Genomic DNA, 22,128 nt, shown 5'->3' on the forward strand with positions numbered 1-22,128 from the left:
ACCTTACACTGAGTATCACCCCTTCAGGCCCATTGTTACTGATAGAAAGCGTAAAAACCACAAACTTGGACAAAGTTGTATGAGATTTACAAAAGGATAATGAAAGTCGTTTCATGAGAATTATTACAGGAACACGCGCTCTGCAGCTGGTATGCTTTCTGTTAAGCCTGAAACCTAACACCCAGTTTCTAAAGAGGGAAATTTCACTGAAGACCAAACCCCAATATACCTGTCCTGACTTGGGTGTGAAAGTCACACCCCACCCTGCAGGCCCACCACCCACCTGCTCTATGGCCTCTTAGCTTCTATATCTCGATGCCTTACTCTTTCCCCTAAAATTCGTAGGGAAAAGTAGGCACCAAGGATAGAACATAACCAGCATTAGTGTGCCTCTGTTGCAGGGATGAAGGAGACACAATGGCCCAAGACTATAGGCCTGAAATTGTAGGAATATATTCATGTAACCTCAAAAAGAGGTAATCATTCCTTAGCTTTTGACAGGAGAATTAAGAAGCAAATTGATACGATATTATGCCAGCAAATTCCATACCCACTATACTACCACCCGTGAGGCCTAGAAAGGAAAACTCTGGCCATCAACTTGGCTCTCATCCTAAGAACATCTCTCAATAAAATATCCACCAGGGACACCTGGGTGGCTCAGTGGTTGAGTGTCTGCCTTCAGACTAGGGCATGATCCCAGAAGTCCCAGGATCAAGTCCCACATCAGGCTCCCTGCATGGATCCTGCTTCTCTCTCTGCCTATGTCTCTGACTCTCTCTGTGTGTCTCTCATGAATAAATAAATAAATAACATTTATTTAAAAAATAAAATATCTACCAAAAGAGGAAATATGGGGCCCACCTGACTTTGGTAGTGAACTGGACGCCAGTCTTGATGACTAACGGCCGGTCAGGATGCATGGGCATGCAAGGCTGCCGCTCAACCACAAAGGCACTGAAAGGCAAAGAGGACAGCAGTCCACATACACACTCTGCAGTGAACTGGTTTTCGTTCTACGCCTCAAAGCAAAGGAGGTGGTGGGGTGGGGAGCGATGAGGGAAAGGAACCGGAATTCGAAGTTACCTTTTCATTAAGTTCCTAAACAGCTCTACAATCCTCTCCTCTAGCATTGGCCGGTGCTGGACGATGGGATCCCCTTTATAGGACACTTTTTGTTGTAACTCCTCCAGTTTCTTAATTTGTTGGCGGGTCTGAAGTTGTGACTCTGCTAATGAGGTTATCCTGCCAATAAAATGAGAAAGCTACCAGTTACTAAGTGAGTGCACACCGGTGAGCTGGAGAAGGGGAAGGGAAGCCCACAGATATAAACACCACCATGTAGTCCCTTCGGATAAGAAAGGGGGAATTTTTTTTTTTATTGTGGTATAACGTAACATTTATCACTTGTGAGTGTATCATTCAGCAATATCAAATAAAAAATGGGGGGCACCTGGCTGGCTCAGTTGGTAAAGCATGTGCCGTCTGATCTCGGGGTTATAAGTTCAAGCCCCATGTTGGGTGCAGCGCTTATGTAAGTAAGTAAGTAAATAAATAAATAAATAAAAATAAGAAATAGGGATTTTGTGTTTTAACAGTTCCTTCTTAAAATTTAACATTTCAAAAAGAGCTGGCATAGAGGAAGAAGTGTTAAAACTTATATCCCTAAGAAGCAGGAATAGAATAATCATCAGAAAGTGACAAGAAAGGGCACCTGGCTGGCTCAGTTGGTTAAGTATCTGTCTTTGGCTCAGGTCATGATCTCAGAGTCCTGGGATTGAGCCCAGGGTGGAGCTTCCTGCTCAGCGGGGAGCCTGCTTCTCCCTCTCCCTCTGCCCTTCCCCCTCGATTATATTCTCTCTCTCTCCCCCTCTCTCTTAAAATAAATAAAATCTTAAAAAAAAAAGAAAGAAAGTGACAAGCATTCAAACTCAGGTATGGAGAACATGAAATATGAAATGTGGTACTGCCTTTATCCTAACCCATCCTCGTACCAAAATGTGGGAAATGTAGGCAATTAGACATCCCAAGAGGATGGGCTTGAGCTAGCTCTGTCACTTACTATCTGTGTAACCCTGGCCACGTCCCTTTGCAGCACAGGTCTTCGTGTCCCCTTGCATGACAGAAGAGGTTGAAGCGCATGATTAATAAACACTAAAAGACCTTGAAGAGAGAAGGCAGAGATGTGGGGGTGTGTGGAGCATGAGGAGGAACAGGACAGCTGCTGAGATTTCTGGGTTCCCCAACTCTCTTTTGCCACTTACATTCTCCCATTGCCAGAACTTAAGCTTTCTGGGTCCCTGACCAGAAAACACTTAACACTGCTTTAAGTGAATTAACAAAATTCAGGGTTAGTGAGGATATGAACAAACAGGCTTTCTCATGTAGGGCTGTCCTAAATTTCCAATGTCATGCTTTAAGTCTCTAGGTGCCCCTTTATGTCAAATTTCTCATAGTTCAAGCCCATGCATCATGCACATTGCTGGGCCTTGCACATCTGGATGCTCAGCTCACTAAAGATCTGCTGCATAAATGAAAGCAAAAGAGCAGATAAAGAATGATTCCACTAAAAAAAAAAAAAAAAAAAAAGAATGATTCCACTGATGTGACAATGTAGAGATGACCATCTTTTTTTTTTCTTTTTTTAAAGATTTAACTTATTAATTTGAGAGAGAGAGAATGTGCGTTGGGGGTAGGGGTGGGGGCCAGAGAAAGAGGGACAAGCAGACTCTATACTGAAGGCACAGCCCAACATGGGGCTCAGTCTTACGACCTTGAGGATCAGGACCTGAAACAAAATCAAGAGTTGGATGCTTAACCAACAAAGTCACTCAGTTGCCCCTAGAGAGGACTATCTTTATGGATATATGTTCAATAACAGATGGCTAGAGGGATGGCCGTTGAAATTTTAGCTGTAGGTATCTCTGAACAATTGGTTTTTATTTATTTTTTATTTTTTTAAAGTTTTCATTTATTTATTTGATAGAGAGAGAAAGAGAACACAAGCAGGGGGAGTGGCAGAGGGAGAGGGAAAAGCAGAACCCGATCCCAGGATCCTAGAATCATGACCTGAGCTAAAGGCAGATCTTTAACTGCCACCCAGTTATCCCTGAATGATTGGTTTTTATTTTTTTTATTTACTTTTTATTTTTAGAAGATTTTATTTATTTATTCATGACAGACACACACAGAAAGAGGCAGAGACACAGGCAGAAGGAGAAGCAGGCTCCATGCAAGGAGCCCGATGTGGGAGTCAAACCCGGGAATCCGGGATCACACCCTGGGCCAAAGGCAGGCACTAAACTGCTGAGCCACCCAGGGATCCCCAATGATCGGTTTTTAAAAGGCTCTTCTTGGGATCCCTGGGTGGCGCAGCGGTTTGGCGCCTGCCTTTGGCCCAGGGCGCGATCCTGGAGACCCGGGATCGAATCCCACGTCGGGCTCCCGGTGCATGGAGCCTGCTTCTCCCTCTGCCTGTGTCTCTGCCTCTCTCTCTCTCTATGTGACTATCATAAATAAATAAAAATTTTAAAAAATAAAATAAAAAAAAAATAAAAGGCTCTTCTTCTCTTTAATAATTTCCTGTGTATGAAGTGGTTTCCCTTATAAACAGTATGTGTCATTTTAGATTATTAGAGTAACTAAAATTCAAACTTTGGTCTGTGCTACATAGTTAAGCCAAAAGTGTTTTTTTTTTTGTTTGCTTGTTTGTTTTTTTAATTTATTCATGATAGACAGAGAGAGAGAGAGGCAGAGACACAGCCAGAGGGAGAAGCAGGCTCCATGCCGGGAGCCCGACGTGGGACTCGATCCCGGGACTCCAGGATCGTGCCCTGGGTCAAAGGCAGGCGCCAAACCACTGAGCCACCCAGGGATCCCTAAGCCAAAAGTTTTATTTAAAATATTAAATAAGGGATCCCTGGGTGGCGCAGCGGTTTGGCGCCTGCCTTTGGCCCAGGGCGCGATCCTGGAGACCCGGGATCGAATCCCACGTCGGGCTCCCGGTGCATGGAGCCTGCTTCTCCCTCTGCCTATGTCTCTGCCTCTCTCTCTCTCTCTGTGACTATCATAAATAAAAATAAATAAATAAATAAAAATAAAATAAAATATTAAATAAAACAGGGGCAACTGGGTAGCTCAGTTGGTTGGATGACCAACTCTTGGTTTTGGCTCAGATCATGATCTCACTGGCAAGGGGCTCTGCACTCAGTGCGGGATCTCCTTCAGATTCTCTCCCTTCCTCCTTCTCCTCCTCTGCCCCTCCCTCCACATACTCTCTCACTCTCTCTAATAAAGAAATTATTAAATAAAAACATAGTTAAGATATAGCAATATAAGCAAATTTTTATTTTAAAATGGCCCAAATGGGGTGGCTGGGTGGCTCAGTAAGTTAAGTGGCTGCCTTGGGCTCAGGCCATGATCCCAGAGTCTTGAGATCGAGCCCTGCATCAGGCTCCCTGCTCTACAGGGAATCTGCTTCTCCTTCTCCCTCTGCTGTTCCCCGTACTTGTACTCTCTGGCTCTCTCTCTGTGTCAAATAAATAAAATAAAAATCTTTAAAAAATAAAAATAAAAGTAAAAAATAAATTTGGCCCAAATAAAGTAAAACTCTTCAGATTTTAACTCTCAGACTTAATTTGAGGACATGAAAGCTGCACCTGTGAGATGGCACCCAACTCCTGAGCCTGCAGTTATGACCATGTTTTTATAGCACAGCTTTCTAGAAAGAAAGGAGGCACTTCTCTGTCATCTTTTACCAGTTTTCTAGGCGATCTAGGCAGATGTTGGGGGGGCCTCCAATGCACGCAATCTGTTGCCGCCTCTTCCAATCAGCCAGCTCTTCATCCGTGAGAGTTTTCTGCACGTACTCCATAGTTGACAACAGCCCCGCTAACTCACTCACGATGCTCTGGTTGGAAACCCAAATAAAGTCAGAAAACATTTTCTCAGACCATCCCTAACCACACTCTAGTCAATTCCAGAGAAGGAATTTATTAGAAACCAGGCAAGTTCTGCCACAAGATGCCATACAGCTTGGGGGGGCGGCACAAAGAGGGAGGGACGGTAACAGTGCTCTTACCCGCCGCATCTGGTCCAGTGCAGTGAGCATCTGCTCCAGCTGCTGCATCTTCTGTCTGGTCACCGACTGGTTGTTTCCATTCAGATCCTGCATGTCTGTGGACGAAGGAAAACCTCCTTGGCCTGATGGAATACTTGTATCCTTAACCATGGTGCTCCCTGAAGCGCCAGTAGCCACCCCCCACCCCACCCAACCCCCATGCCCCCATGTGTCACCTCCACCCCCAGCACCATGTCTAAACAGATGCCAGATCCAGTAAGTCCTGAAACTCAGGGAACAGGCTCAGTTTCTACAGTGGATTTTAATGTCTCCAATATTATTCACTTGCCTCCTTGACTCTTGAGGGTTTTGTAGTTGAAATCAAAGTCATCCTGGAGATTCTCGACCACTTTCATTTTCTGTTCTAGATCCTGTTTCAAACAAAGACACAAAACAAACCAAAGCAAAAGAAAACAAAACAGCAAAAAAGCAGAAGTGAAAAAGATTTTCCTGGGAAGAGGGAAAAGAAAGTTTCTGAGAATTAAAATGGAGCCAAAACCTCAAAAAAGACACACGCAGGACCCACAGGCAATGTCCCCAAGGAAAGGCTTCCTGCCCACGACTTGCTTCACCTGTACTCGCTTCCGAACATCTTGAAGATGCTGCTCCAGCATCTGTTGCTTCTCCGTCACCACGGCGGCTGTGGGGTGGCTGGCCTGGCCCCCTTGCTGCCAGAGAAGGGAATCAGCACACATGAGAATGTGGGAAATAAAGGGAGAAAAATACTCTCTCCCTCTGTCCGGTCGTCATCCCACCCACTGCCCTTCCTCTTTGGCTGTGGTGTGGCTGCCACTGGGAGGTAAAGGGAAACAGAGGTAGTGTGCCAGGCAACGTCAGGGTGATGCCACAGAGGCTCTCCCGACACCTTGCCTCTGCTCTTGCCTTTTTCACCTTAAGCCATTCTAGAAAGCCACTCTGTGTTGCACTAGGAGACCACATGTTGAGCTAAGACATGGTCCCTACCTTCAAAAACTTCATTCTAGGCTAAGTATGTTAAAAAACATTCAGAAAAATAGGGACATCTGGGTGGTTCAGTTGTTTAAGTGCCTGCATTTGGCTCAGATCATGATCCTGGGATCCTGGGATCAAGCCCCACATCGGACTTCCGGCTCAGCGGGAGGCCTGCTTCTCCCTCTCCTGCTGCCTTTGCCACTCCTCCTACTCATGCTCACTCGCTCTCTCTCTCTTTCTCTCCCGAATAAATAAAATCTTTTTAAATTTTCAGAATAATTATGACTGCAGATCTCGGATGCCTATTTAGTGTAGGTGGTGTCCAACACATTTCTGTGGCATAATAAAAAAGCCACTGTCCCAGAGGTGAAATGCCAGATTAAGAGAAAATACCTCAGAGGAGAAGGCGAGGCTGGTACCTTGAAAAGGTCAAATAGCACATGAAATGTGAACATGATAAACTTTGTCAAAATAATAGGATATCTGGGCACGTGGCTGCCTTAGTTGGAGGAGCATGCAGGCCTTCACCTCAGGGTTGTAAGTTCGAGCCCCATGCTGGGTACAAAGATTACTTAAAATGAATAAATCAATAAAAACTTAAAAATAAAGAGTAATAAGATACTTGAGCCCCAAAAAAGACCACATAGGGGAGCCTGGATGGCTCGGTCAGTTAGGTGGCCAACTCTTGATTTCGGCTCAAGTCTTATTTCGGAGTTGTGGGATCAAGGTACATCAGGCTCTGTGCTCAGTGGGGAGTCTGCTGGAGATTCTCTCCCTCACCCTCTGCCCCGCCACCTGCTTGAGTGCATGCTCTCTCAAATAAATAAATCTTAAAAAAAAAAAAAAGCTATAGTAATCAAGACAGTGTATGTTGGTATAGGACTGAGGTATCAATCACTGGAACAGAATTGAGAGTCCAGGAAAGACATCATAGGCCCGGTTTTCCAAACTAGAAATTCTGTCTCAGAGACAGACTTTTTTTTTTTTTTTTTCTTTTTTTAGAGACAGACTTCACACTGAATCACCAAATCCTCCTGGCTCTGTGCTCTGTAATCACACAAACAGATCTCTAGTGCCCCAGCTCAGCTTCAGCCCCAACTATTGACCTTTTTGCCTCTAATCCTCATTTCCAATCTGGTTTCTACACTGATACCAGGAGTCACCAAAATAGATCCAAACATGCCAGTTCTACAGGGACCCATTCTCCCCCTTTCCAATTGTTCCCAACCAAGTCCACAGAACACAAACTTCCCTGAGAAGTTTAGAGAAGGCAACCTCCTCTCCTATTTATTCTCTTCAGAGGGGGAGTGACTCATCTGATTGGGGAGATTAGGAGAAAGACTCTGCACTCATAGATCTTCGAAGAACCCAGCACTTTAGCTGGTACTTCTCCTCCACCTCTGCCTTCCTAGGGTACACTTGGGGCAGAAGTGAGCGCCTGGTTTCTAGAAGCAGTTCTAGAGACCTAGCGCTCTGTGTTCAGTAAGTATTAGTCTCTGGTCTTTGAAGCTCCAATATGGATGGCTGGGGATGTGATGCTTTGCAAACCCAATCTCTGCACACCAAGATCTAATACAGGGGCAGGCATCAGAGATCCCCAAGAGTTGCCAGCCCAAATCATGTTTTCCAGTTTTGTTTTGCCAACAACAATACAGCTCAGACTTTGGTCTGTTTTTGACTGCCAGGTCTATTTCTAAATTGGCACTGTACATAAAGGGGAACAGAGGTGGTTAAATACTACCCACGGAAGCCTGCCTCTAGTACCCTTATAAAATACTATTGGCTCCCCGCTGCTTGGTATATCCATCTCAACCCAGCACAGACAGATGCTTCACACAATCTGATGACAAGTGAAGCCTTCCCTCCCTGTGTTGCAGTTATTCCAAACTACTCAGTCTTCCCACACACACAGCATGTTTTTCACACTCTACCTCCTCACGAGCTGTCCGCTCAGCTTGGCATGTGCTTCTGCCCAAGCACCCCTAAACTCATTCACCTTCAATCAAACCCAATGCAACTATTTGCTCTCCTGTAAAACCTTACTCAACTTCTGTAGGCAAAATTACTCACATCTTCCTCTATGTTTCTCTCACTTTGACTGTTTGTATATCTATCATCCCAACTAGACCGAGAGCCCTGGTTAGTAGGGATCACATCTATTCATCTTCCTCTCTGGTGCTCTACTCATAAGATACTTAAGAATATGCCAGATGATGTAAACAGAGAAAACAACAGCAAGGCCTAGGCTGAGGCCGCAAATATTCAATTCATAGTTCTAGATCAAGGGCCGAAAATTTTTCCTGCAGGGGTCAGATGGTAAATATTTTTGGCTTTGTGGGTCATACGGTCTCTGCTGTAAATACTCAGCCCTGTCATCGCAGCATAAAAGCAACCACAGACAACGTATCGCTAAACGGGTGTGGCTGTGTTCCCCAAAACTTCATTTACAAAAACAGGCATAACAGGCTGGATTTGGGCCATCGGTACTGTTTGCCAACCCTGTATCTATAAGATTGGGAACATCCGTAGGGCATCTACTCTCCCCTGCCTCTTATGACAAAGTTAGAGCCTGTACCCACATTGGCTCAAATCGAATATTTTTATCTTATGGGACAGGATGAAAATATAAAGGTTCTCCATGACAGAAAACTCCAAAACCCATGCATGGGTGAGCACTCTTTGATAACCTCCTGGTTTCCAGTGCCTCCAACAGTAGTGTTATCTGTTCCCCCCTTGCCCATATCTGAGCACATCAACACTCTCCTTAAAGTTCTTCAGCGGGTTTTCATTTCTTACAGTCTTGGTGACATTGATGATGCGGGTGATAGTGACTGTGACAGCAGCAGCTAAGGGCAGTTGCTGTTTACTTCACATGTATGTGTCAGGTACTGTTCTAACCATTTTACAGGCATGAATTAATTTAGTTCTAGGAAGTAGGTACTATAATCATTCCCAATGGAGGAACATTCCCACTGCCTGAGGTTTACACAGCAAGTGGCAAAGCTATGAGGCTCAAACCTAGGCAGTCTGGCCCCCAAACCCTTGTGGTAAACCGCTTTTCCAAAGCCCAGTCGATGGGCATGACTACCTAAAGGTGTTCACAATATGGCCCTTGACCTTTCCTTATCCAACCAGATGCTGAATTTTTCCACAACCCTCCCAAGAATAAATGTGTTAATGTCTCCATGTCTGACCATGATCTTCTCTCTGCCTGGAGTGCTCTCTCCTCATCAGCTGGGTATACATGTAATCAGCCTTAAGTCTTGGCTCAAACACAATCTCTCTTTCTCTGTGATACCTGCCCTGACTCCCTCAGTTAGGCTTACACGTCCTTTCTTCTATGTTCTGGCTACATCTTTGTCATGTCAGAGAAAAAAAAAAGTACTCTTATGTTCACAGCAGCATTATTTACAAAAGGTGGACACCACCCATGTGTCCCTCAACAGATGAATGGATAAACAAAATGTGGTCTATATACTGTGGAGTATTATTCAGCCTTTGAAAGGAAGGAAATTCCAACTCATTTACAACAAGGATGAACTGTAAGGAATTATGGTAAGTGAAGGAAGCCAGGCACAAAAATACAAACTGTGTATGAGTCTACTTCTATGAGGTCCCAAATTCACAGAGATAGAAAGTAGAGTGGTGGTGGCCAGAGGTTGCAGTGAGAGGGGAACAAAGAACTGTTAATGGGTATAGATTTTAGGTTTGTCAGATGAAAAGAGTCCTGGAGAGGAATTGTAGAACAACGTAAGTGAACTTAACACTACTGTCCTGTACACTTAAAAACGGTTCAGATAAGGGTGACTAGGTGGTTCAGGTAGATAAGCATCTGCCTACAGCTCTAGTCACGATCTCAGGGTCCTGGAATCCAGCCCTGCATCAAGTTCCTGTTCACTTCTCCCTCTCCCTCTCCCTCTTCCCCTCCTCCACTCATGCTCTCTCTCCCTCTCTCTCTCAAATAAAGAAAAGCTTTAAAAAAAGGCTCAGATGGTAAATTTTATGTTATGTGTATTTTATCAAAAACATTTTTTAAAGTGGGGTGGGGAAGAAAAAAAGTCTCTGATTATAGTAAAGAAAATAAAACCCACTTAGAGAAAGTAAAAAAAGTCTCCTATAACCAACCACTGTGATGAATCAGGTATAAAACATTCCAGACATTTTATCATACATACCAATAATATATGCATATTGCATACAAGTGTTTTTACTATTATGAATCAGATCTTTTCTTCCCTGACATTTTCTAACAGGTTACTGTTGCTATTATATAAGAGAACTACATAAGATTCTTAAACTATTTATCTTGAATGCAATCATCTTTCTGAACTCTTCTTAGTGTCAATAGTTTTTTTATTTTTTTTATTTCTCTTGGATCTTATAGGAAGACCTATCTATAATGACAATTTTGTCTCTAGCTTTCCAATATTTAAACCCAATTCCTTTTTCTGTTTTACTGTATTAGTTGCATCCTTCATAAAAATATCAATTGTAGGAGGCATCCTCAATTTTGTAACTGTTTTTTTTTTTTTTTTTAAGATTTATTTATTTGAGGGCAGCCCCGGTGGCTCAGCGGTTTAGTGCCTGCCTTCAGCCCGGGGGCATGATCCTGGAGACTCGGGATCAAGGCCCGCATTGGGTTCCCTGCATGGAGCCTGCTTCTCCCTCTGCCTGTGTCTGCCTCTCTCCTCTCTCTCTCTCTCTCTCTGTCATGAATAAATAAATAAAATCTTAAAAAAAATTTATTTGAGAGAGAGAGAGAGAGACAGAGAGTGGGGTAAGAGGGGCAGAGGGAGAGAATTCTCGAGCAGACTTCCCATGGAGTGGGGAGCCCAATACTGGGCTCAATCTCTCGACCCATGAGATCATGATCCTAGCAGAAACCAAGAGTTGCACACTTAACCGAATGAACCACCCAGGCGCCCCTTGTATCTGTTTTTAATGAAAATACTTTAGTATTTAGTGTTTCACCATTGTGCATTCTGTTCCATTTGGTTTCTGACAATATTCTTTATTGTATTAAGAAGGTCCTGACAAATATTCTTTACTGTGTTAAGAAATTATTTTCATCTAGAATGGGCACTAAGTTTTGTTATCTAACAAAAATATGGTTTTTCTTCCTTAACTTACTAATTTAATGAATTACATTAATAAAATTCTTGATCTTAATGTTGAGCCATCCTTGCATACCAAAAATATAAGCCATGGTTGGTACACTAAAAAAGATACCAAAATCCTAACCATTTTCTTTACTTACACTTCTTTTTTAGGCTTTTATATTAGGATTATTCCAACCTCATAAAATAAGCTGGAAATACCTCTTGTCTTTTTATACTTTGAAAGAGTTTAAATGATAATAGAACTATCTATACCACAAAAGTTATTAAAACAAAACCTTTGAGGGGAACCCTGGGTGGCGCAGCGGTTTGGCGCCTGCCTTTGGCCCAGGGTGCGATCCTGGAGACCCAGGATCGAATCCCACATCGGGCTCCCGGTGCATGGAGCCTGCTTCTCCCTCTGCCTGTGTCTCTGCCTCTCTCTCTCTCTCTCTCTCTCTCTCTGTATGACTATCATAAATTAAAAAAAAAAAACAAAACCTTTGAAACCATCGGGCCTATTGGCTTTTTTGGTGGGATAGGGAGTGTACATTTTTTAAAAGTCTTTTTTTCAATATATTTTTTATGGTCATTGATCTATTTATTATTTTTTTAGTATATTTTAATTTTGTGTTTTGTGCATTATGAAGTTGTTTGATTTTTCTCTTTATGCCAGACCACAACCACCTCAAAAGCAAGGGTCAAAACTCACGTAACACAAAGGATATGTACACACATACACACATAATAGATCAGATATTATAGATATATTAGATATTCTAAATGTTCTAGATAGATAATATATCTAGACAGATAATATATTAATATACTAGATAGACATGTCGCTCATATATTAACATAAGTGAGAAGACCAGTAGCATGGAACTGCTTCTTCAATGGGCCAGTTAGTGTCATGTTATCTCTATTCCCTAAACTAACTGTATCTCTACTCTAGTGAGCATACTCTCAAAGTTAACCACAAAAGAGAAATGCATATGAACCTGAATGATTTAATCCCAAACCATCTCCAAGGCTATACACCTAAGAAGAGTACATTATCATACCTCACTGGGGCAAATGTGAACTGTTACAGTTGGGGAAAGGAATCTAGACTTATAAAATTAAAATACATAAACCCTTTGACCTAGCAATTCCATGCCGGAAAATCTATCATAGAGAAGTCAAAGCACAAATATGTAAAGTTGTAAAGAGAGACACTGTAGTAATTTTTATAATGGAAAAGAAAAACTAGAATGGAGCAAATGTCTATCAAAGAGGGGAAAATTGCATAAATTACAGCAAATCTACACCACAGAATATTATGCAGCAAATAAAGAAAATGACTTAACTTTATACAACTTGACACTAAAGGATTTATAGGATATAATATTAAATGAAAAAAGCCAGATGCAGAGAATTAAATTCATTTAAATATGGGGTGTGGGGGATCCCTGGGTGGCTCAGCAGTTTAGCGCCTGCCTTTGGCCCAGGGCGTGGTCCTTGAGTCCTGGGATCGAGTCCCGTGTCGGGTTCCTGGCATGGAGCCTGCTTCTCCCTCCTCCTGTGTCTCTGCCTCTCTCTCTCTCTCTGTCTATCATAAATAAACAAATCTTTAAATAAATAAATAAATAAATAAATAAATAAATAAATAAAGGGTGTGTGTGTGTGTGTGTGTGTGTGTGTGTGTGTGTTTTCTGTAGTTTATACGAGGCTGGAGAAAGGCATGAAAGGATATACACTAGACTATTAATGTTGATTTCCTGGGAAGAGATAATAAAGAGAGAGAATGACATCTTAGATTTTTGTAAAATTTTCTTCCTTGTACTATTGTATTGTGTCAAGTTTTAATTTTTTTAAAGAAGAGTACATTATGTACTCAAGAAAAAAAATAAATTCTTTTCCTTGTTTAAAAGAAAACCCCCAGTACATCCACTTCTACCATGGAAGTCAGTGTCCATCCTAATGACTGTGTAAGAGCAAGCACATCTTTGTGCACAAGAAGAAAAGCACATCTTCAATAGTACTTTGTTTCTTCCCATGTCTCACCTGAGCTGCAGTGGCTGCAGTTTGTAGCAGGCGGGACTCTTCCCACAAGCACCGGGCCACAATTCGGGCAATCTCCATTGGCTTCTCCAGATATCTGCTCTATAAGTAAGAGAGAGAAAATGATGGGATCCCTGGGTGGCGCAGCGGTTTGGCGCCTGCCTTTGGCCCAGGGCGCGATCCTGGAGACCCGGGATCGAATCCCACATCGGGCTCCTGGTGCATGGAGCCTGCTTCTCCCTCTGCCTGTGTCTCTGCCTCTCTCTCTCTCTCTCTCTCTCTCTCTGTGACTATCATAAATAAATAAAAATTAAAAAAAATTAAAAAAAAAAAAGAGAGAGAGAAAACGAAAAGTAGCAGTAGACTAAGAAGATGTGGACCCAAAAGATTACATCTACTACATGAAACAATAAAACAAGGGCATCAGAACCTGGCTGCCACTGGTGGGAGATGAAGGAAAAACAGAAAAAAGACCGTCACAATGAGATGTACTGTGACAAAAGGTACATTAGTCTGAGTCTTTGGACAATATGCTATCGTGGTCTTACATGGAGGTGACAGACCTTGTCCGTGGGTGTCCAATTATGGTCAAACATTTAACATTGAAAAATAAGTCATCTGGGGCGTTTGGGTGGCTCAGTTAGTTGGGCATCTGACTCTTGACTTTGAGTCAGGTCATGATCTCAAGGTCATGGGATTGAGCCCCGCACTGGGCTCTGCTGGGCATGGAGCCTGGTGAAGATTCTCTCTGCCCACATCCCCCCACTAAAAAAAAAAAAAATTAGGTCATCTTCCTATGAAACCACTAGTTCTGATCTTGTTATTAACATGCTAATGTAATACGATTACCGTTAACAATTATGCGATGACGTCAACGGACAAAAGAATTGGATTTCAGATAATGATGCTCAAGGGAGGGTACACAGAGGTTTGAGAAAGGGCTAATAATTTCTCCTTTGACTTAAAGTACAAGATAGAATCTCATTACCCAGGCTAATGAGAAGAGAAATACTTCCTGGACAGAAGCTAACATCCTACTCTGCAAGGTCAGTTTCTTATCACACCTGAAGGAACTGCTTGATTCTTCGCAGATTGTGCTGATAGAGAACATTTGACTCCTGTAGGAAACGGCTGTACTGCTGGTCAATCTCACCCAAGAGATTATGAAACACCAAAGTAGCATGTGATTCTTTGCTGGCTGCATATGCCCTGGGAAAAAAAAGAAGGATACAGAATGATTCTGAAACCTACAGACACTCGCATGCACACACATGCGCACACATGCATGCACAGAAATCACCATTAAGGAGCGAAGAAAACAAGACAAACCTGATGCTTTAACTCACTCATCACTTTAGATTCACCTTGCTCAGCAACAAGATATGTCATGAACTTAATGATTATTAACAATTATAATCAGATACTACAAGCCACTGTCATAGTCTATACTTAAAAGATATTAGTATAAGATTAATATCTTATATACTCATAAGATATAAGAGCAAAGTGAACAGATATGCTAGTTTGCTTTCTCAGCTCCACAGCCAGATTATTAGTAACTAATAAGCAATCCCAGGCTGGGGTGGCCCATCTCCATCATCTCTGACTCACCTCCCTGGGCCCTCACCAAATTCTAGAAAAAACTAGGTCATAGGCCTGAATTAAATGAAAATTAATATATGGATCTGAACATATCAAAATGAAAAAAAAAAAAAGGACACCTAGGTGGCTCAGTCTGTTAAGCATCTGACTCTTGGTTTTGGCTCAGGTCATGACCTCAGGGTTGTGAGATGAAGCCCCGTGTGACTTCTGCACTGGGCATGGAGCCTGCTTAAAATTAAGATTCTCGGGGCACTTGGGTGGCTCAATTGGTTGAGCATCTGCCTTCAGCTCAGGTCATGATCTGAGGGCCTAGGATCGAGCCCCACATCAGGCTCCCTGTTCAGCAACGAGCCTGCTTCTCCCTCTTCCCTACCCCTGTTCTCCTGCTATCTCTATCACAAATAAATAAATAAAATCTTTAAAACAAATAAATAAATAAATAAATAAATAAATAAATAAATAAATAAATATAAAAATGAGATTCTTTCTCTCCCTCTGCCCTTTCCTGGAGCTCTCTCTCTCTCTCTTAAAAAAAAAAAAAAAAAGGAAATAGTTGTTGGAATTCTGAGCCATTATCTTCTCTATGAATGAGTTTATTTCTCTTATTCTGTGTCTCATTCCTTTAATTAAAGGGGAATCAGAATTATGGTCCCAATTTCCACCCATGAGAGAACTCTCACTGAAGCAAAAAATATTTGTAGTGCATCCTTGGAGTGTCAGAACACACAGAGGACCTCGGCAAGGAAATGAGATTCAAATCAGCCTTCAAAACAGCTACCCCAGGCAGGCTGCTTCGAGGTGCCAAGAGACAGTTGCCCACACACACTTCTAATGGATAAAACGCTTTTGCAAGACTGAGAGTACCTCTTTATCTCCTGATCTCTTTCATCCCATCACCTGTACCCATCAGTTTTTTTATGAAATAGGACAGAGTTAAGCTAGAATAGGTTATGTTTCCTGACTCAAATCAAAACTTGACACTTTGGGGAATTTCTCAGGAAGGACTTACCAATCTTGACTCTCAATCCACGGGGCCAGAAACTGCCGTAGCTCCATTGGGAAGCTGTCGCTGTACAGCTGATGAAGCTGCTCTAAGTACCGTGTGTCGAGTTGCTGTAGCTGATTCCATTGGGCCATCCTGTGGAAATCAGGGGTCCCAACTGTAAACCAAAATGTTCATATGGTCACTGCAAGCACTAGTGTGAGTAAACAATCTAGAAACACCCCATCTACCCAACACAGGCATCAGGTCTGTGATTAGGGATACAAGATGCTTTGGACAGGATCCTATATGTTTCTCCCAGTTTACAGCAACATAGACACATTGATAGTCTCTACCTCTGGAAGCACACTACAGTTTCTCCTACACTGGGATGTCAATGGGAGCATGGCATCTGCCAAGTTCCAGAATCCATTAGCTACCAGAGGTACGTGAAGTTGAAAAATACCTTAACTTCCAGATTTCCACTTCCTCATCTATAAAACAGAGATCATCATTCCCACCTCTCATGGCTGTTGAGATAATATTTTTAAATATCTCGGCTCAGTATGTGCCATGCAACAGATGCTCAACAGATGTCAGCTCCTTTCTTTCTACCCTATCCCCCTTTTTAAGAGGGTTAACTGGAAGATATAGTCAACAAACATACGCTAAACCCAATATGTCGGATGTAGCTGTTCGGCAAAGACACAGAGCTAACTCTAAGAATATAGGTTTAAAAGTATAAGCAAAGACCTTCCTGGGATTCTCTCATTCAATGAAAAGCATTTTGTTTTTAAAAGTTCTCAGTTAAGGGATCCCTGGGTGGCGCAGCGGTTTGGCGCCTGCCTTTGGCCCGGGGCACGATCCTGGAGACCCGGAATCAAATCCCACATCTGGCTCCTGGTGCATGGAGCCTGCTTCTCCCTCTGCCTGTGTCTCTGCTTCTCTCTCTCTCTCTCTCTCTCTTTCTCTCTCTCTGTGACTATCATAAATAAATAAAAATTTTAAAAGTTCTCAGTTGAGGATGAGAAAGAAGAGAGGCTAAATACCAGTCATACGAGTTGTCCCCAAGCTCACAAATACCCCAGAGAAATGCTCAGGTATGAGAAAACAACCCCACTGATCGCCTTTAGCCCTCTTCCTGAATAGCTTAGGTCACAAAAATATCATTACAGACTAAGAAGTCTTAAGAAGTGGCCAAAATAACTAGAGTAATAGCCAAAGACTAATATACTTACAGATCAAAGTATACTAAGATGATTCTCCGGGATTGTGCGAACATTTAATGAAAGGCTGAATGCACACAAACACGTACACTTATCTAGAGTTCTTGGATTTGTTTCTCAGAGAAGGCACAAAGAAGCACCCTTATAACTGCTCTTTTCGTTAAAAAGTATGGGGCAAACTGGTGACAAAACCAGCAGGTCTTCTGTTTTTAAAGAAGCAAGCGTAATGGTAGTTATGTGGTTCAGGATCAGGTTTCTGTACAGAACTCGAGAGGCCTGCACTGCAGTTCTCCCTCCATCTTCTTTGGGGACACACACAGAATACCCCACCTGCTACTGCAAAGATGCCATCAATTGGTGGAACTCTCACGCACACATTCAGAAAAGCACAGGCAGTATCTTCCCAGTAGTCTTTTATGTTTTTAATTTTTTAAAAAAAGATTTATTTATTCATGAGAGAGAGAGAGAGAGAAAGAGAGAGAGAGAGGCAGAGACAAGGGCAGAGGGAGAAGCAGGCTCTATGCAGGGAGCCCGACGTGGGACTCGATCCTAGGACTCCAGGATCACACCCTGGGGTGAAGGCAGCGCTAAACCGCTGAGCTACCAGCTCTGCCCAAGGCACCAACTACTGCCCCCAGTAGTCTTTTACACTGAATAATGAACAATCTAAGGCAGCATTATCCAACAGATATAATGCAAGCTACGTATGGAATCTTAAATTTTCTAGCAGTCATATTAAAAAAAAAGGGGGGGGACACCTGGGTGACTCAGCAGTTGGGCATCTGCCTTCGGCCCAGGGTGTGATCCTGGAGTCCCGGGATTGAGTCCCACATAGGGCTCCCTGCATGGAGCCTGCTTCTCCCTCTGCCTATGTCTCTGCCTCTCTCTCTCTCTCTCTCTCATAAATAAATAAAATCTTAAAAAAAAAAAAAGAAACAAGTAAATTAATTTTATTTATTTATTATTTATTTTTAAATATTTTATTTATTTATTCATGAGAGACACACACAGAGAGAGCAGAGACATAGGCAGAGTGAGAAACAGGCTCCATGCAGGGAGCCCGATGTGGGACTCGATCCTGGGACTCTGGGATCACATCCTGAACCAAAGGCAGACACTCAACTCTGAGCCACCCAGACGTCCCATGAGCATACAATTCTTGATCTTTTTTTTTTTTTTTTTTTTTTTTTATGATAGTCACACACACAGAGAGAGAGAGGCAGAGACATAGGCAGAAGGAGAAGCAGGCTCCATGCACCGGGAGCCCGACGTGGGATTCGATCCCAGGTCTCCAGGATCGCGCCCTGGGCCAAAGGCAGGCGCCAAACCGCTGCGCCACCCAGGGATCCCACAATTCTTGATCTTGAGTCACAAGTCCAAACCCTGAATGGGGCACAGAGCTTACTAAAAATAATAATAATAATAATAAAATTAAATTAAAAAATATATATCTAAAACGTTAGCACCTCTACATGTAATTGCACAAAAATTAATGAGGTACTTTTCATTCTTCTTTTGGTACTAAATTCTCTAAATCCAGTGTGCACTTTACATTTACAGCACAGAACTGAGGTATTCACAGGCTTAAATTGCACTGGTGAAAAGGTTCAACAAGCAAAGCAATGAGATTGTCAGAATGAGGTATTTGCCCCAATCAGACCAATGTTTACACAAATAAAGTAAATCTTTCAACAACATTAGAAGTGGCGCTTGAGATTAAAAAAAAAAAAACCAAAACAATGTCTGCCTTCCTGTTAGGTAACCCCCAAACATTTTCAGCTACCACACCTTTGCTGTTGCCCCTGTCCTCACTACCCCCACGACCAACCCGCCACAGGACAGATGCTGCTTGGGCAGTGGTACATGTATACTAAACTGGCTGGAATGAAAGCAGTAGCTAAGGTATTATAACCATGGTGTATATTACTCTCAACAAGAAATCAAAGGCCACTAGAACTCTCTTACAACATGCACATTAGGGCCAAGGTAAAATCTGCCTTAAAGCTACAAGTATGAAGATCTGCCTTATGTTTCTCAGGATGTGATTTGCATAGAAATCTGTATAACATGTCACTTTATGTAGATGCTACTGTATACAAGTGCCAAAACTCTACAACTACATAATTCAGCATGATAGTCACTAGCCAGATGTGATCACTGAGCACTCGAAAGGTGGCTGGTTCAAACTGAGACATGCTATAAGTGTGAAGTATACACTGGATTTTGAAGATTTCGTATAAACAACAACAAAGGATGTAAAATATCTCAATGTTGAAATGGTATCTTAGATATACTGAGTTAAACTAAATATATTATTCAGGGGTACCCGGGTGGCTCAGTGGGTTAAGTGTCTGCCTTCGGCTCAGGTTGGGATCTCAGGCTCCTGGGACCGAGCCCTGCATCGGGCTCTCTGCTCAACAGGAAGCCTACTTCTCCCTCTGCCTCTGCCTGCTGCTGCCCCTCCTTGTGTTCTCTCTCTCTCTGTCAAATAAATAAATACAATCTTCATATATATATATATATATATATATATATATATATATTCTTCATATATATATACACACATACACATATATATATACACACATATGTTATTAAAATTAATCTTACTCAATTCTTTTTACTTCTTCTAATGTGGCTACTAGAAAATAAAACATTACATATGTGTCTTGCTTTGCTTTTTTTTTTTTTTTGCTTTGCTTTTTTTTTAAGATTTTATTTATTTACTCATGAGAGATACACAGAGAAAGAGGCAGAAACATAGGCAAAGGGAGAAGCAGGCTCCATGCAGGAAGCCTGATGTGGGACTTGATCCCAGTGAGCAGCCGAAGGCAGATGCTCAACCATTGAACCACCCAGGTGTCCCTTACTTTCTATTTTTATTGGACACTGCCTCTCTGATATAACCAAAAAGCGATGGTTCTCCTAATAAAGGATTTAAAGAAATAGATACCTACTTTTTTTAAGTACACTCTGTAACTGCAATGTGTGGCTCAAACCCACAACCCCAAGATCAAGAGTCACGTGCCCTACCAACTGAGCTGGCCAGGAGCCCCTAGACCCCTACTTTTTATAATAAAGTCCAGTGTTATAAATTAATAAAAAATAGACTAATTGCTTATCTTGGATACAAATGTAGAGCCATCACAATCTCCTCCCTGAAGTCCTACTTTATTTAGAACCATAAAGCAACATCCCACTACACCTGCTCAATTAGAGATGAAACACTGGGATCACACACAAATGTCTGCATTTTCAAACCATTAAAAAGTTACAAATTGTTGAAAATCGTCTAATTCATTTCTAGTCCATAACTCACAGGGGTTTTTTTGTTGTTGTAGTTTTGGTTTTAGTGGGGGGGATGATACAATGGGGATAGTAAGTAGCACAATAATTATGCCATTTCTTTTTTTCCTTTTTAAAAATATCTTATTTATTTATTCATGAGAGACACACAGAGAGAGGCAGAGACACAGGCAGAGGGAGAAGGCAGCTCCCGGTGGGGAGCCTGATGTGGGACTTGATTCCAGGACCCCAGGATCAGGCCCTGAGCCAAAGGCAGATGCTCAACCACCAAGCCACCTGGACGTCCCAACTATGTCATTTCTTAAGCCAGCAACCAGTTCCTAGTTTTTGCTTTTGTTTTTGTTTTTTTTTTCTGTAAAATTAAAGCACCAAAAATGACTGGCGTTATGCTCTACTTCTTAGTCTAATCACTTCAGGTAATCTCGTAATAGCTATCCTATATTTTTTTTAAAAATCATTGCAAATTAAAGCCAAAAAGCAGGTAGCATTTTCAAGGAGAACATGAGCAGAGTCAAGTAGTGATGACTTCCTTACAGGCAGCTTAGTTATAAACCATATTTAACTCACAGCAGTCACAGGGCAATCAGCCCAAATGCTCTTCATTAGAACTGCATATCTTTAGGAGATCACTAGCCAAATTGTCTAGGAAAACCACTGCCAACTAGCTTGTGGCCACTGTTTTACTGGAAAAAGTTTTACAAGAGCCTACTTATTTCACAATCTCATTTCTGTTTTTTCAAATTACAAATTAATCTAAAGAACTCCACTTAAGTTCTAACTAAAGTATTTCTTATCTGCAGAATAATGCTAAGCCTGTAATTTAATAACCACTTTCACTGAACCACAGGGCCCAGAAAATGATTTGTACAATTTGAATGCCAAGTACCATTCGGTGCGCACAGGAGAGAAGTGAATTCATTCCACAGAGGGGCTGGCTGAGGGCACAATGTCCGGGTTAATTCTCTCCAAAGATGAGTGCTAAGTTTAGGTTAGCAGACAGCAGATGGTAGCATATAAAGGGAATGTAAGTGTGATCCTGTTTTCTACAACTTTAGAGAAAAGAAAAATAAAAATGAAACAGTAAGTCACCAAAGACTTTCCGGACTTTTCAAAACAGGAATTTCTCAACCCCTTGGGGATAACTTACCAACAAGTCATAAAGCAAACAGCTATTGTCTGATGGGGAACTTATTACTGTAAAGATCACACACACACAAAAAAAATTTGTTCAAAGTCACAGTTCTCATTAATATACTGCATTCTAAGGAAACCAAGAGATGTGTTGAGAAACACAAATCAGGACCCCTTACAAAAGGGATTCGTTATCATTTCATAACACTTTGTTTTAAATTAAGATTTCTACTTCACATCCATGCACTGGTGGATTTACAAGTAGAGTGAGGGCCCAAAGTGAGGCCCCTGGGGACATCCAACAATCCAGAACAGAAAGTGATCTAAAGATAATTTCTGTTCCACCTTGCAGTATGTCACAAGATTCTCCTTTGGGTACTAGCCATACTCTATATTAGAAATACCTATATTATAAATAGAGCATAGCCATTATTTTATCAGTTGCCTATACTAAGCCCCTCTTTGCTGTCAGGAAAGGCCCAGTGACTAAGGCAACCTAAGTTTAAAGTAACAGAAATATTCTTGCACTAACTTCTATAGAAATTAGTCCTTTTAAGAAGATTTTTTAAAAAGATTTTATTTATTTATTTGACACAGAGAGAGAAAGCACATAGGCAGGGGAAGAGGGAGAAGGAGAAGCAGGCTCCCCACTGACCAGAGAGCCTGACACAG

General features: G+C 41.9%; 1 protein-coding gene and 1 long non-coding RNA gene across 6 annotated transcripts in view; both read right to left on the bottom strand.

Annotated features, from left to right (window-relative positions):
• The window catches only part of STAT3 (signal transducer and activator of transcription 3), a 74,749-nt gene that overhangs the window by 17,096 nt on the left and 35,525 nt on the right, over nucleotides 1–22,128 (bottom strand). For 4 of the 5 annotated variants that reach the window (XM_077853286.1, XM_077853284.1, XM_077853285.1 and 1 more), the window contains exons 2-10: nucleotides 15,821–15,971; nucleotides 14,274–14,418; nucleotides 13,213–13,311; nucleotides 5,692–5,787; nucleotides 5,409–5,490; nucleotides 5,081–5,175; nucleotides 4,758–4,909; nucleotides 1,087–1,245; nucleotides 865–957 (exon numbers count right to left, since the gene is read on the bottom strand). In XM_077853286.1, the coding sequence (XP_077709412.1) occupies nucleotides 865–957; nucleotides 1,087–1,245; nucleotides 4,758–4,909; nucleotides 5,081–5,175; nucleotides 5,409–5,490; nucleotides 5,692–5,787; nucleotides 13,213–13,311; nucleotides 14,274–14,418; nucleotides 15,821–15,948 (1,049 nt within the window). In that variant the 5' untranslated portion in view covers nucleotides 15,949–15,971. The remainder of the gene's footprint in view (nucleotides 1–864; nucleotides 958–1,086; nucleotides 1,246–4,757; nucleotides 4,910–5,080; nucleotides 5,176–5,408; nucleotides 5,491–5,691; nucleotides 5,788–13,212; nucleotides 13,312–14,273; nucleotides 14,419–15,820; nucleotides 15,972–22,128) is intronic. The other variant, XM_077853283.1, reaches the window with a different exon arrangement.
• On the bottom strand, nucleotides 10,590–13,197 carry LOC144286623 (uncharacterized). The gene is made up of 2 exons (XR_013354610.1): nucleotides 11,668–13,197; nucleotides 10,590–11,465 (listed from the first exon to the last, which is right to left on the bottom strand). It is a non-coding gene; the product is annotated as an uncharacterized LOC144286623 (long non-coding RNA).

Source organism: Canis aureus, chromosome 16, assembly GCF_053574225.1.
Source record: "Canis aureus isolate CA01 chromosome 16, VMU_Caureus_v.1.0, whole genome shotgun sequence".
NCBI lineage: Eukaryota > Metazoa > Chordata > Mammalia > Carnivora > Canidae > Canis > Canis aureus.